The sequence below is a fragment of the Gekko japonicus genome, unplaced genomic scaffold (assembly GCF_001447785.1).
Source record: "Gekko japonicus isolate JY-2015 unplaced genomic scaffold, Gekko_japonicus_V1.1 scaffold1068, whole genome shotgun sequence".
NCBI lineage: Eukaryota > Metazoa > Chordata > Lepidosauria > Squamata > Gekkonidae > Gekko > Gekko japonicus.
The window spans coordinates 498,944-513,567 of NW_015168079.1; the positions used below are offsets into that span (position 1 = coordinate 498,944).

General features: G+C 49.0%; 1 protein-coding gene across 1 annotated transcript in view; it reads left to right on the forward strand.

Annotated features, from left to right (window-relative positions):
* Nucleotides 1–10,970: 10,970 nt before the first annotated feature.
* Nucleotides 10,971–14,624, forward strand: part of CLEC11A (C-type lectin domain family 11 member A) — a 31,743-nt gene continuing 28,089 nt past the window's right edge. The window contains 1 exon segment of the mRNA XM_015414673.1: nucleotides 10,971–11,138. Coding sequence (XP_015270159.1) covers nucleotides 11,025–11,138 — 114 coding nt within the window. The 5' untranslated portion in view covers nucleotides 10,971–11,024.

Sequence of the window (14,624 nt, forward strand, 5' to 3'; positions counted from 1 at the left end):
GAGATCTCCAGGTGCCCCCTGGAGGTTGGCCACCCTATACAGCAGAGCTCTCCTGATGCTCACATTGTATCCAGCAAGCATCTCTAAGGAAGGTACAGCCATGTCCTACTGTGCTACACTCATGCTTGGAAATGTACACCCAAGCATGGATGTGTCTTAAGATGACCCATGAAAGGAATGCAAAACCATCTCCTTGGGTAAGCATTGTTATTTGGATTATGATCCCGCAAAGATAAGAAAACTGACAAGCTTTGCTGCAGAGACGTAGCCCTGCCTTGGTAACCATTACACCTGACTACCATCCAGATATTCCACTGGAGTGTGGCGCCCTAGGGTGGCACATAGGACTGAGAATAGCAGAAATTGAATGTTGACTAGCCACAAATTCACTGGGAGGCTTGAGGGAAATCACCAGAACGCGGAACCTTACTTTCTCATCTGTACAATGGGAACAATAGTAACCTGCCTGACTGGCCATAAGAAGTATGAGAGAAGGATCATAAAACATTTTGATCTCTAAGGCTATATGCTCCTATGGTTGTTGGCTTGGAAATAAATCCCACTGCACAAAGCCAGACTTCTGAATAAATATACAAAGGATTAGGACGTAAGGCTGCAATTTGATGCACGTTTACCTGGAAGAAAGTCCCGTTAAAGTCAAGGAGATTTTCTTCCAAATAAAAACAGCATCAAGCTGGGCTGTAGTACTGCCATAAGCTCCCACTACTAACAGTGTATGAAGAAACATAGGGGCCTAACCAACCTATCATAGAAATAGCATCATAGATCATGCATGTATCTAAAAGGGCACAGGGAAGTGTGCACATCTTTCTCATGCACAGTAAGTAGTACAGCATGTGTAAGTATTCTGAGACAGAAAGACATACACAGCAGAACTCCACCTATGAAACATCAAATGGGAGAGCACCTAGAATTTTACAGCACACAAGTACAAATATACATTGAAACTGGGAGACAGAAAACAGGATCAAACTATAGAACTAAGGAAATCTAGATGAGTTCCGTAACCCCAGGTTTGTATAATGCTTAGACTGATCTATTGTCCATACAGCTCATTGCTGGACATCATCACATAAGGAGAGCACTGAAACCCCACTTCCATTACAGGGCCATAGAGTACAGTGGGAAAATCATGCACGCATGCGCACGTGGACACACAGCATGCACGCCAGCACCTAAGGAGCCACATGGATATAAATTTACAGCCCAGCGTGAGTTTTGGCTGTGAATGAGTGCCAAAGGGGCAAATCACACCAAGAGCCAAACAGTGTGCCTGCGCACGGATGGATTGAAGCTGCCACAGCACATATATTGTGTGATGGGGATGTTCCCTTGCAGATCTCATGCCTACACCCACACCATATGTGAACACAGAGATCAATGCACATCTAGTGAAGGCGACAAATTCAGGGCTGTATGAATTCGGTCCACAGATACACAAACACACACAAATCCGTATGTTGTATGTCCAGAACACATGTCAGTGAATTTGCATAGATCTGTATCCTTTGCCAAACCGCTTTACAATTATGACAAAGAATGGTGGTGGAGGGGGGGGGGTTGCAAAGGGGAAAAGGACAAGGGGGTGGACTGCAAGAAGCTTGGATGGGGGGGGACCAGGAGAGGAGTATGCAGGGGCACTGAAGCCCCACCCATTCATAGAATGCCCTGTCCAAGCCCATTTCTCCAGATACTCTTCATGCATTTCCCGCACTGTGCTTCACAACCAGCCATACTAGAAACTTGCCTTCATATTCCACAGGAAAGCCAGAATTATTGGGATGCTCAATCCCATGGCCAAAAGGGAAAAAAGAGAGAGAAAAGAAAAGGCAGGTTCTGCACTTAAGATGTCCAGTCACACATGCATGCACACAGATTCAGAGAAATGCTCATGCACATGTCTCATGCCATGCACTCAGGGCTACATAGATTTATTTATTTATTTGGCACATTTCAGATGGATCCAGATACTATTAAAGCCCTGACACCCATCCATTCAGATAAGCATGCTCACACAAATGCCCGATTCACAACTGCAAACAGATATGCACACACACACAAACACACACACAGAGAGGAGGAAAATCTTCATACAAAGATATGGTCACCCCAAAGGAAATGTGCATGGCTCAAATGCATGCACATATATGCATATGGATATAGATACATGTGTGGTGTGCACATGCCGCTATGCAGAAAAAGACATTTGCAGGCACACACGCACACAGAGAGACATATGAATGTGCACATATGTATAAACTGACAGCTGCACATTAAGCTTATCGGAAGGGGAGCTTGCATAATGGGGCACATGATGGCATGTACAAATACACAGGGAGACAAATGTATAGCCTAAAACATATGGCACACCTCTTCTTTCCATGTTCATACCCCCCCCTTCTGTCTCAAATACATGCCTGCCAACACTTCCGAATGTGCCTACAAAAATGCACACACAGCACACATCGGCACCAGCTCAAGACCCCCAGCCACATGTGCACCTGGATAGTCTACACATGTGGGCAACCCATGGAGGTACACATCCACCTGCCTCAGTAAGCCTGCACACCGTGCTCAAGGAAACACACGTCCCCACACAGCCCATTTTCCAGAACCTCTTCCACACCCCACATTTTGACCCCTTAGATGCATATGTGAGTGAGGAAGGCGAAGGGTCCAAAAAAAGTGCCCCCCCACACATTCGCACTCGCCCGTGCCCCCACAGACGTCGCTCCCCCTTCCCAGATCGTGCAGGGGGACCCCACATGGTAAGGAAAAGGGCCTCCGGAGGGGGGCGTGGCAGGGTCCACACATAGGTGGCCGCACACTATGGCTACCCAGTGTCACCTCCAGCGGCCATGCGTCCCCCTGCACTGCCCCCCGCCGGAGCAAGCAACCTCTCCCCTTTCCCGGGAACCCCAGCTCTCTTCATCCCCCCCCCCTTCACCGGAGACGGGGGATGCTTCCCCACAACCCCGCACAAAGCCCTCCCCGCCCCCCCCCCCGCCACCACGACGAGATGAAGCCGCCTCCCCACAGTCCACCCACGCGTGCCACCCTTTCCCCCCGTGTCCCCCACTCACCTGCCAAGGATGGGAGCCGCTCAGCACATGCTCTCCTTGGGGGGGACCTTCTGGATGGTCCCCCCCCTTCAGCACTCCACCTTCACCCCTCTTTGGTGGTGCCCTTGCGATTCTTCCAGAGCTGGGGGGCGGGTTTAGGTCCAGATGTTTGCTCGGAGAAGGGGGGAGGGAGGAAGGAAGGACGCCACGCGAATGGGGGAAAGGGGGTCTTCAGGCTTCCATGGCGTCCCCCCCACCTTGCTGTCTGAGATCAGCTCAGTTCTCCCAGGGCTGCGATGCTGCCAGTCGCTCCCGCCCTGCCTGCCTGCCTCCCTCCCACCCTCTCAATGCCGGGGAGGATGCTCTCTCTCGCTCTCTCTCGCTCTGCCTCCCTGCCCCACCCCCACTCTGCTCTCTTTCTGCTGTTCAGGAATGCATGGTTTTGCCCAGCCTCCCCCCAATCTCATTCATAGTGTCACGTGGGTGTGGGGAGGGGGAAGAAAGATGACAACCACACCCCATCTTCGGTCACCAGCCTCAACCCTGCATCTCTCCCCCCCCCCCACACACACACTCCTGGCTTCCCACACAGCCTTGGGGGTACCAGCCTCACCCCACCCCTTCCTAAAGCGTGGAGGTTCTCATCCGGTTAACGTCCTCCCCGTTTATCCGTTGTTGTTTTTAAAAAAAATCCTGTATCCTTGGGTACCAGAACAGTTCCTGGAGGATTGGCCTCATCTAGAGCCCCGCAACACAATCCCTTCCCGGAATCTAATGTTCATTCCGATAACCAAGGTCTCTCTAGAGGCAAGCTTTCCTCCCTCCCCAACTAGGTACTTAGGGTGTTCTCACAAGTGAGGCTGAAATTCGTTTGGGCTGAAACCTCTCTACAGAGTGAATGCGCACCCTAACGTGACTAGATCAAACACCCAGCAGTTTCTCTTCTTCTTTTCTGTCCTTCCTTCTGTCTCACCGCTACCTATAGAGATCTGTAAGTTTCACACATCCCTCCATCTCAGACCCATCCTTACAGCTCCTCCTTAAATCCCAGTCTTATTTGCATCCCAAATGTCTAGCATCTCTAGACGGCAGCCCGGTACTTAGTCTTACTAACATATGTGGGTACCAGCTGTGTAGCGGCCTCATCCCTGGGTGCTGTTTCTATTTGCATCTTGGGTAGAACATGGTCCATAGAAACCAAACCTATGGATTTTGTCACACTCCTCCCACCATCCTGGCACCAAAGCCCGAATGGTGGTGGTGACTCCATGATGGCTCCAAGCCTGGAGGTATCAACCCCTGGTAATGGTGAGGTGGGGTATGGCTTGTGGGAGAAGTGGCATAATGCATGGCTATGATGTTCAAGAACAAATGGGATCCATTTTAAAAATGCATGAGAAACACAGTTGCACACAGTTGTACATGAATCTTGGCGTGTGTACAACACTGAACCGTTTTATGGCTTTTGTGCAGCTAGCATTCAGGCACATATTCACTTACGTACTGAATGGTTTTTATAGTCTGCCCTTTGCTCTGAGATTCAAGGCGGATTGCAAAATTAGAAAACAATGCAATTAAAAGTATAGGACATACCACAAAGAGTGCAAAAACCAAATGACAAGAATTAGAAAACAATGCTGTGAGAACAACAATAAACAGTGCTATATGTTTCAGCCCTATTTCCTTTATAAAAGTGCCCTCTTGAACAATTCAGTTTTACACATTATGCAGAAAGAAGAAGAAGAGGAGGAGGAGGAGATTGGATTTATACCCCGCCGTAGAGCATCTTACAACATCCTTCCCTTCCTCTCCCCACAACAGACACCCTGTGAGGTAGGTGAGGCTGAAAAAGCTCTGAGAGAACTGCTGTTGAGAGCACTGAGAGAACTGTGGCTTGTTCAAGGTCACCCAGCAGCTGCACGCAGAGGAGTGGGGAATCAAACCCGGTTCTCCCAGATTAGAGTCCATGCTCTCAGAGTTGTGGCAGCCTTCCTGACCTCCTTAGGCAGGCCATTCCACCAGATGAGAGCCACAACAGAGAATGCCTAGGTAGGGGCAAATTGGTCACATCTAGGAGAGAAGACAGAGGTGACCAACCACCTCTGAACGTCTCTTGCCTTGAACACCCCAAGGGGTCACCATAAGTCCACCATGGCTTGACAGCCAAAAGAGGGGAAAAAAAAGGAAACAGAAACACACATATAGCTGTGAGGCATATAAATGTGGTAAATGTGGGACATGCAAATAGATATATATCCATGGAGACTGCAATTTGATATCCATGTGAAATGCATATGTCATGATGGAATGTGTCATTTCCAAGTTATTGGGGGGGGGATGGAGGTTCTCCCTTCTGGAGATCTTCTGGCAGAGGCTGGACAGCTATCCGTCAGGAAAGTGCTGACTTTAGATTTCCTGTACTGAGTCGGGGGTTGGACTAGGTGGCCTAGAAGGTCCCTTCCAACTCTAGGAGCCTACAAAATGAGATGGTTTGGACAGGTAAACACTCAAAATTGACCAGACAGGCCTAGGATAGGGAGGAAGTCCTAAAAATTAATTCTGTAACATTACAGAAATGCAGTTAAATCCAAAGGCTCATTATAAACTGAAGGGTAGCAAAATATACCGATCTTCCCCCAGTTTGGTGGAAGGGTGTTTGCTATCCTTTTTGCTACAAGGTGTAGTAATGCCAAGACTATAAGAGTTCCTAGTTCAATTTCGACCCTATTCAAAATTATAAATGTATTTATTGCACGGCATCCTACAGAAGCACATTCACAATAATCACAATCCCAGATTTCACCTTTTCAACACATTCGTTGGGTGGGCAACTCCCTCTCAGTTGCATTTCCCTTTCCATTTTGTAGGGAGTTGGATAATAATACCACGACTGGCAATGTTTTCTCATTCTGCTCAGCCAAGTTTGAAGCCTTCTTCCAGGCCTAGAAGCCTGCCTACAACTTAAGTGGCTCTTCCTGTGGGCTAAAGAGCCACTTAAATTAGACAAAGAGCCTCTTAAGTCACAGAAAGTCTTCTTAGGCTGGAAGAAGGCTGCAAACGTTGCGGAGCGGGGTGGTGGGATACATGCCGCTATCACACAAGGTTGTAAGATATACATTCTGAGATGGTTTTAGATTAAGTGGTCTGAACACTCGGAAAAAGCACATTTCCAGTTCAGTCATGTAGAGTTAATACTAATTAAGTGCCATTAAGTTGCAACAGGCGTATGACAACCTCTCATGGGTTTTTCAAGGCAAGAGATGAGCAGAGGTGGTTTGACATCATCTACCCTTGGACTGCAAGGAGATCAAATCAGTCAATCCTAAAAGAAATCAACCCTGACTGTTCCCTGGAAGACCAGATACTGAAGCTGAAGCTCAAATACTTTGGCCACCAAATGAGAAGGGAGCACTCACTGGAGAAGACCCTGATGCTGGGAAAGATTGAAGGTCAAAGAAGACGGGGATGGCAACGGATGAGATGGTTAGACAGTGTTATCGAGGCAACAAACATGAAATTAAGCAAATTCCGGAGCACGACAGAAGACAGGAGGGCCTGGCGTGATGTGGTGCATGGGGTCGCGAAGAGTCGGACTTGACTGTGCGACTGAACAACAACAACCTCTTCAGAGCAACCCTTCCGTGGTGGGCTCTCATCTAAATACTAATCATGGCCGACCCTCTTCAGCTTTTGAACACTACAAGCTCAGGTTAACCACTCTAGGTTATCCAGGCAGACTTATGTTCTTTTAAGTCCACTCAAGTCAATGGATTTAGAAGGGTGTAACTCTGCTTAGGATTGCACAATTGCATATTTAGTACATTTATCTTCACTGTCATCTTTAACACAAGAAGAAGGAGGAGGAGGAGGAGGAGATGGAGATTGGATTTACATCCAGCCCTTCACTCGGAGTCTCAGAGCGGCTTACAAACTCCTTTCCCTTCCCCTCCCCACAACAGACACCCTGTGAGGTAGGTGGGGCTGAGAGAGCTCTGGGAGAACTGCTCTTGAGAGAACAGCTCTGAGAACTATGGATTGCCCAAGGTCATCCAGCAGGTACAAGTGGAGGAGTGGGGAATCAAACCCGGTTCTCCCAGATTAGAGTCCGTGCCCTTAACAACTACACCAAAGTACAATAAAGACATGCAGTTCTTCCCACCTTTTATGCACAGAGATTTGCGTCTTCGGCATACATACCTAACACTTCAGAACACAATAATGTACAGAACAATAGCCAAGCAAACACTAATTACATGTGGACTGGATCTCCCAATGTGGGTTGACTGGATCTCCCAATGTGAAGAGTCGCCATTTCCAGCCACAGTGTGTGCATGTGTGTTTGTGTACGTGCATGTATTGGGGGTGTATAGGTTGGGGCTGGGGTGCCTGTAAGGTGGGGGTCTCCTGCCATTTTCTCCTTTGAGGCTAAAAGAAGCCCAGAGGCTGTTCTGTATTAGGGAAACCATGCATTGGAATTAAATCCTTCTTTGCCACAGTCTTGGCTGCTAAATTATACACCAGGGATACATAGTACATCTTTCTGGTGCCTAAAATGAGAGGGGGGAAAAATAGGGTGGCTGCCTCCCTTACCCTCTCTGACAATGGGACATATAATATATGTACGAGATCTATCTGCATTTATAGCCCGCCCATCCCACAAGCGGGCTCAGGGCGGGTAACATCATAAAACAATACAATAAATACAATTAAAATGAAACAATTTAAACAATTTAGACAACAATGGACAGTAAAACACAATCACGGTTCTGACAGGTCAGCTGGTTGTGGGAGGTTCCCTGGCATATTATTTGGGCAGGCAGGCGGGTGACAATCACCTCAGGGAGGCCATATTGGGATGTCTGCTGCCTCAGCCAATAGCCCGGCAGAACAGCTCCGTCTTACAGGGCCTGCGGAATTGAAGAAGATCCCACAGGGCCCTAATCTCGCCTGGGGGTATGTTCCACCAGGCAGAGGCCAGGGCAGAGAAAGCCCTGGTCGAGGCAAGATGGACGTCCTTCGGGCCAGGGACAATCAGGATATCTTGGTCCATGGAGCGTAATGCTCTTTGGGGGGTACATGGGAAGAGGCGGTCCCTCAGATATGTGGGTCCCAGGCTGTGTAAGGCTTTAAAGGTTATTACCAGCACCTTGAAGCGAATCTGGAAGCTGGCTGGCAACCAATGCCGTTGGCGGAGCACCTCCTGAATGTGAGCCCGCATTGGCGTCGATGTCAGCAGGAGCGCAGCCGCATTTTGCACCAGCTGTAATTTCCAGGTCATCCTCAAGGGTAAGCCTACGTACAGCGAGCTGCAGTAATCAAGCCTGGAAGTGACCATTGCGTGGATCACTGTAGCTAGCCCTGAGGGGAGAGAAATGGTCTCAGCAGCCTTATCTAAGATGGAAAAATGCAGATCTGGCGACTGCAGTAACCTGGGCCTCCATAGAGAGAGAGGCACCCAGTGTTATTCCCAGGCTCCTCACTTTCTGGGTCGGCACCAAATGCGCTCCTTCCAGTGTGGGGAGTCTGATACTCACATCCACCCACCCACCCTGACCCAGGTACAGGACCTCCCTCTTCGATGGATTAAGCTTCAACTAGCTCTGCCGCAACCATCCAGCCACAGCCTCCAAAGCCTCAGCCAGAATGTCAGGGGCAGAAGACGGATGGCTGTCCATCAACAGATAGAGCTGGGTGTCATCCGCATATTGATGGCAACCCAGCCCATAACTCCTGGCTAACTGGGCGAGGGGGGTGCATACAGATGTTAAATAACATTGGCGAGAGGATCGCCCCTTGCGGCACTCCACATTCAAGTGGGTATTGTGGGGAGACCCTCTCACCAAGCGCCACCCTCTGCCCCTGACCATGGAGAAAGAAGGATAACCATTGTAAGGCAATTCCCCGAACTCCCACATTGGTGAGGTGGGTTTCACTTATACCACCCCTTTCTCCTCAATGGAGAGCCAAAGTGGATTATTTTGTTCTCTGAGGCTGACAGAGTGCCAGGCCCAAGGTCACCCAGCAAGCTCCCATGGCAGAAAGGAGATTTGAGACTAGGTCTCCCAGATCCTATTCTGACACTCTAACCACTATGCACTACAGTTATCCAGGTATATGGCACGCCCTGAAATATATGCAAATGTGCACAAAGGATGGGTCCCGCTAAGGGCCTCCAAATCACAACACGGATGTGGCAAACACACTGTGGCAGCACATGCATATACCACAAGTGCTAAGCCTTCTGTGATGTATCTAGATCCATTAGTGAATGCAAAGGAGTCCTGTTGGATCAGACCTAGAGATTATCCAGCACCCTGCTTCCAGCAGTAGTCCCGTCACAAAGATAATGCTTCTCATGCACTGTGTATGCAAACACATTCCAAAAGGTTACATGTCATAGTCACGCCGTACACTGCATTGGTCAGGCCACACCTGGAGTACTGTGTGCAGTTCTGGAGGCCTTGCTTGAAAAAAAATGTAGACAGAATGGAGTGGGTGCAGAGGACAGCGAGGAGGAGGATCAAGGGCCTGGAGAACAAGCCCTATGAGGAAAGGCTGAGGGACTTGGGAATGTTTAGACTGGAGAAGAGGAGGTTGAGGGGGGGACATGATTACTCTCTTTAAGTATTTGAAGGGTTGTCACTTAGAAGAGGGCAGGGAGCTGTTCCCGTTGGCAGCAGAGGAGAGGACTCGCAATAATGGGTTTAAATTAAGGGCAGGAAGGTACCAGCTGGATATTACGAAAAACTTTTTTACAATAAGAGTTGTGCAACAGTGGAATCAGCTGCCTAGGGAGGTGGTGAGCTCCCCCTCACTGGCAGTCTTTAAGCAGCGACTGGACAGACACTTGTCAGGGATGCTCTAGGCTGATCCTGCACTGAGCAGGGGGTTGGACTAGACGGCCTGCATGGCCCCTTCCAACTCTGTGATTCTAGGATTTTATGATACTCCAAATAACATTTGAAGGAAACAAGCTACACGGGAAGGAGGTGAGGACATTGCTAGCACATGAACGAACATGCACTCACATGAAGATGCCTTATACTGAGACCATTTTTTTCAAATCACCTACAAACCCTTTTAACTGGAGATGTCCAGGACTGAACCTGGCAGCAACTGGACAAACACTTGTCAGGGATGCTCTAGGCTGATCCTGCATTAAGCAGGGGGTTGGACTAAAGAACCTGTATGGCCCCTTCCAACTCTGAGATTCTATGATTCTATGTTCAGAGAGAAACACACAAAACAGGTTGATTTGTTACTGGGAAGAGCAAACACATGTATTATTCTATGACAAGAGACACGCACACCAATGCACACCAGCGGCATTGTATTCTGTGGCAGGAACACACAACTACGCCCACATGCTTGGGATGGATGGCAGGAATGGGCCTCCTCCCACCCCCAGCATACACAGAGTACATCTACGACCTTTCCCAGGGCAGGGTGATTGTCAGCCGATAGCATCCGCCCATCGACCCTATACTAATTTGTTTGCAAGTTTAAAGACCGCCTTTGTCTTTCATAACAGCTGGTTTAATTACGTAAAACAAACTACATTATTTTATTTAATAAATGGAAGTCATTTTTAAAAAGAAAAACTCGGTTGGGCAAAACAGTAATAATGAGAAACCCACACCAGATTAAAACTGGCAAGGTGACAACCCCACAGGCTGTCACAATTCAGTCTGGGTGAGGCCTTGGCCGGCCCACGTTCTCACATCTGGATTGGATTAAACATTCCGGCTTCTGGCTGGCTGAAGTCCTGTTCCTCCCCCCCCCCTTCTGCCCCAACATCGGCTGAGTGGGCAGACAGCAGTAAGTGTTAAGGGAGAGACACAACAGTGTGTTCTGGAGCAGATAGGGGAAATCCTAGGAAATCAATACCCTTCCCGGTTCAGATCCCTTCACGCCAGATCCAGAAGGAAAAGCGGACATAACATGGAGCTTTGGGTAACGTTGCAGCTTCTGCTCTTGGGGATACTTCTGAGGACAGCTCGGGGACAGAGGGATGAGCTCAGCTCTGAAGAGGAAAGAAAAGCTTTGATGCTCAAGGTGAGAGAGCCTTCTTTTCCCTTATGACTTAGGCACGGCAGAATTGTTGGGGCAGTGTAGACCGCTGACTGGGATGGCACTGTTCCAGGGGTGTCTGGAATACCCTCGTACAAAACATGCAAGTGTGCTCTGGAATCCTTTGAAACACTTTGGGGGCTAACGGGGTGCCAGTGCTCTGCTCCCACTGAGAGCCACGGTGATAAAAGAACCCCGAACCCTGAAACAAACCTTCAACGTCTCCTTCTTAAAGGACCCTTTCTTCTTTGCCTGTGATGTCTAGGAAATGCATGCAGTCACTTTATATAACACACTAGCCTCGTCGGCGGGTGGCCATTCACCACTAAGTCTGGCAAACAACGAAAGAATCAGAAGCCCTGGTTCCTATTTAAACTTCTCTTTCCTGCCAGGAGAGCCTGGCAGTTCCAGATTCTGTGCTACGACTCCCAAGATCCAGTTATTGCCTTCCTCCAAAGAACCAAAGGGTTGTGAGTCATTCCAGTTGTAACCCTTAAAACTGCTTAATTCATCCAGAAAAACCCAGCTGGTCCAACAGCATTCACTCTGTTCTAATATAATCAGAGCCCTGCCTGCTCACCACATGGACAAATCTAGGTGTATTGGCTTTCAGCTCTGTTTTGCTTGAGCGTCTTTCCCTTTCTAAATAGTTCAGGAGTTCCTGCTTCCTATCAGCAGAAGTCGGCAGTCCTGGCTCACAGCCCCACTAACCTCCATTTTCCAGCAAAAACAATCCAGGGATTCTGCCTTGATCCACAATCCAGCAGACTACAGGCGAAAGAGGGGAGCCTGATGCAGGCCTTGTTTATGTATTGTTTTTAAATATTTGTCAAACTGCCTTTCTCTCAAACTAGTCGTGGTCCAAATGTTTACAGCGTTCATTTTGTGGATCTGGAACGCCAGTCTACTCTGGTTTTCCCAGGAAAAAAGTCGGCAATTACCCTTAAATTGTGAAAGGATTTGAGCTTGGGTAGGCAGGGCTCTTTTTGTAGAAAAAGCCCACCAGGAACTCATTAGCATCATAGGCCACACCCAACAGCAGGAACTCATTAGCATATTGGGCCACACTCCTGACAGCACAGCTCATTAGCACATTAGGCCGCACCCCCATGTTACCAGAAGTGTGGTTATCCAGCCACACCCACCTTTTGCTTGTTATTCTATTTACCTTGTTTGTTGTCAAAACCCAGGGCCTTTTTTTGTAGCAGGAACTCCTTTGCATGTTAGGCCACACACCCCTAATGTAGCCAATCCTAATGAGTTTCTGCTGTTGGGTGTGGCCTATTATGCTAATGAGTTCCTGCTGGGCGTGGCCAACTTGGGAGCCAGCCGGAACTCCGTTCCTGTGCGTTCCTGCCCAAAAATAGCCCTGGGTAGGGAAAATGAGACTACTTAATGTTGGGGCCAAGGCCTCTGGGAAGTTCTTTGTTAGCTGTGTGGGGATCTTTTTTTCTTTTTTAAAATATAGATTTAATATGTTTGCTCGCTTACACCTAGTCACTGAAAGGTCCAGCGTGAACCGAATTATCTTCCATCTCTCACAGGCCTACCCTGCTTTCGCTCCAAGCAATGCTCCCTCTAAGCAGTGGAGTCTTGTGAGCAAAATGTCTGCTTTGTGAGCAACTGGCATTAAAGTTGTGAGTGAGCGATTTGGCTGCTGCATCAGTTAGTTTGCTCTGGAGCCCTCCTTCCTGAGCCAAGACAAAAATGTGTGAGCCAGAGGCTAAAAAGCTGTGAGCTAGCCCACACTAACTCAGCTTAGAGGGAACACTGACTCCAAGCAGCTCAGGGCAGTATACGCAGATCTCCCCTGCTCCCGTCTTTCATGCTCACGATGGCCCTGCAAAATAGATTAGGAGAGAACAGCCCTTACGAACCCGCCCAACTGCTATGGTCAACTTTGGAGTCCCTGCTTTGGGTGCCCCAGCTTTTGAGATTAGACAGGTGGCAACGTGGGAAAGAGCCCTCTTGGTAGGGTTGCCAGGTCCTTCCAAGTCCCCGGCGGGGGACTTGGGGGGAGGTGTTACTGGAGGGGACGGGGACATCCCCAATGTGATGACGTCACACAGAAGCAATGTCATCAAGTTGGGGACCGGCGACCCCTGCTTCTTGCCAAAAGCCCTTTAAATGAAGTTGAGCAAACTTCAGAGGACGGCGGAAGACCGTCACACAGAAGCAATGTCATCAAGTTGGGGACCGGCGACCCCTGCTTCTTGCCAAAAGCATTTAAAGGGTCCCTTTAAATGAAGTTGAGCAAACTTCAGAGGACGGCGGAAGACCAGAAGGCCTGGCGTGATCTGGTCCATGGGGTCGCAAAGAGTCGGACTCGACTGTGCGACTGAACAACAACAAGCAGTGACCTATCTTAAGGCAGCAAGGCACAAAGAAAATGTAGATCCCCAAGGAAGCACCAAAGAAGAGGCCAGAAAAACTGACCCCTCAGGGTAAGACGACTCGTGGTCACGTGATTAGATAGGGTTGCCACTGCCACTCCTCATTGGGAATTACTTGGAGATTTGGAGGTGAAGCCAAAGGTCAGGGTTTGGGGAGGGACTTTGATGGGGTATAATGCCATAGAGACCTCGTTCCCAAGTGGCCATTTTCTGCCTGTGAACTGATCTCAGTTGCCTGGAGATCAACTGTAATAGCATAGGGTTGCCAGGTGGAGGACCTTGGGGGGTTACTAGATGGCGCGGGGATGTCCCCAATGTGATTTATTTATTTATGTATTTTCTTAAATTTGTACCCCACCCTTCCCGCCACAGCGGACTCAGGGTGGCTAACAATATAAAACGCAATACAATAAATACATAAAACTTTAAAAACAGTTCATCAAACATTTCAATAACAATTCATTAAACTCATTAACGTAATATCAAAGTGCTAGCAATTAATTTATAATGTCAAAGATGGCCTCATACATTCTATAGACCCACTTGATAATCGGCTCGTTTATCCTTCGGTCTCAGTTTCGGTCGGTGAGCACAGGCTATCAGTAAGAAACCAGGCACCAGGCTTCTATGGCCCCGGTCACACTGGGGGAAAAGACATGGCCAAAGCGCCGCTTTTTTGAGCCGCATCAAAAGAGATGCGCAGTGGCGGGATCAGACAGATCCCCCGAGCCGCCGCACAGTTGCTCCCCGGCACAATCAGATGCTGGGGGAAGCCACGGAATGGAGAGTGAGGCAGCCCGCTGCGCACGTGCGTGCCTGCGCAGTTTGCCCGGGGGCCTTGCATGCTGCCGGAGACGGGCGCGCCGGCGATCCTACAGCCGCCCTTGATGCGGATTTTCAGGTAGGTAGTAGTGTTTTCTAGAGGTTTTTTTTGATGCGCGGTTTCAGCCAGAAGGGACGGATCGGGGACGGGTGTGCTCCGCTTCCCAGATGTTGCGGTGTGATTGCACCCTTTTGATGCGCCCCTCTTGCGGGGCAAATCCGTCCCTCTTGCGGGGCAAATCCTCCCGTTTGACCG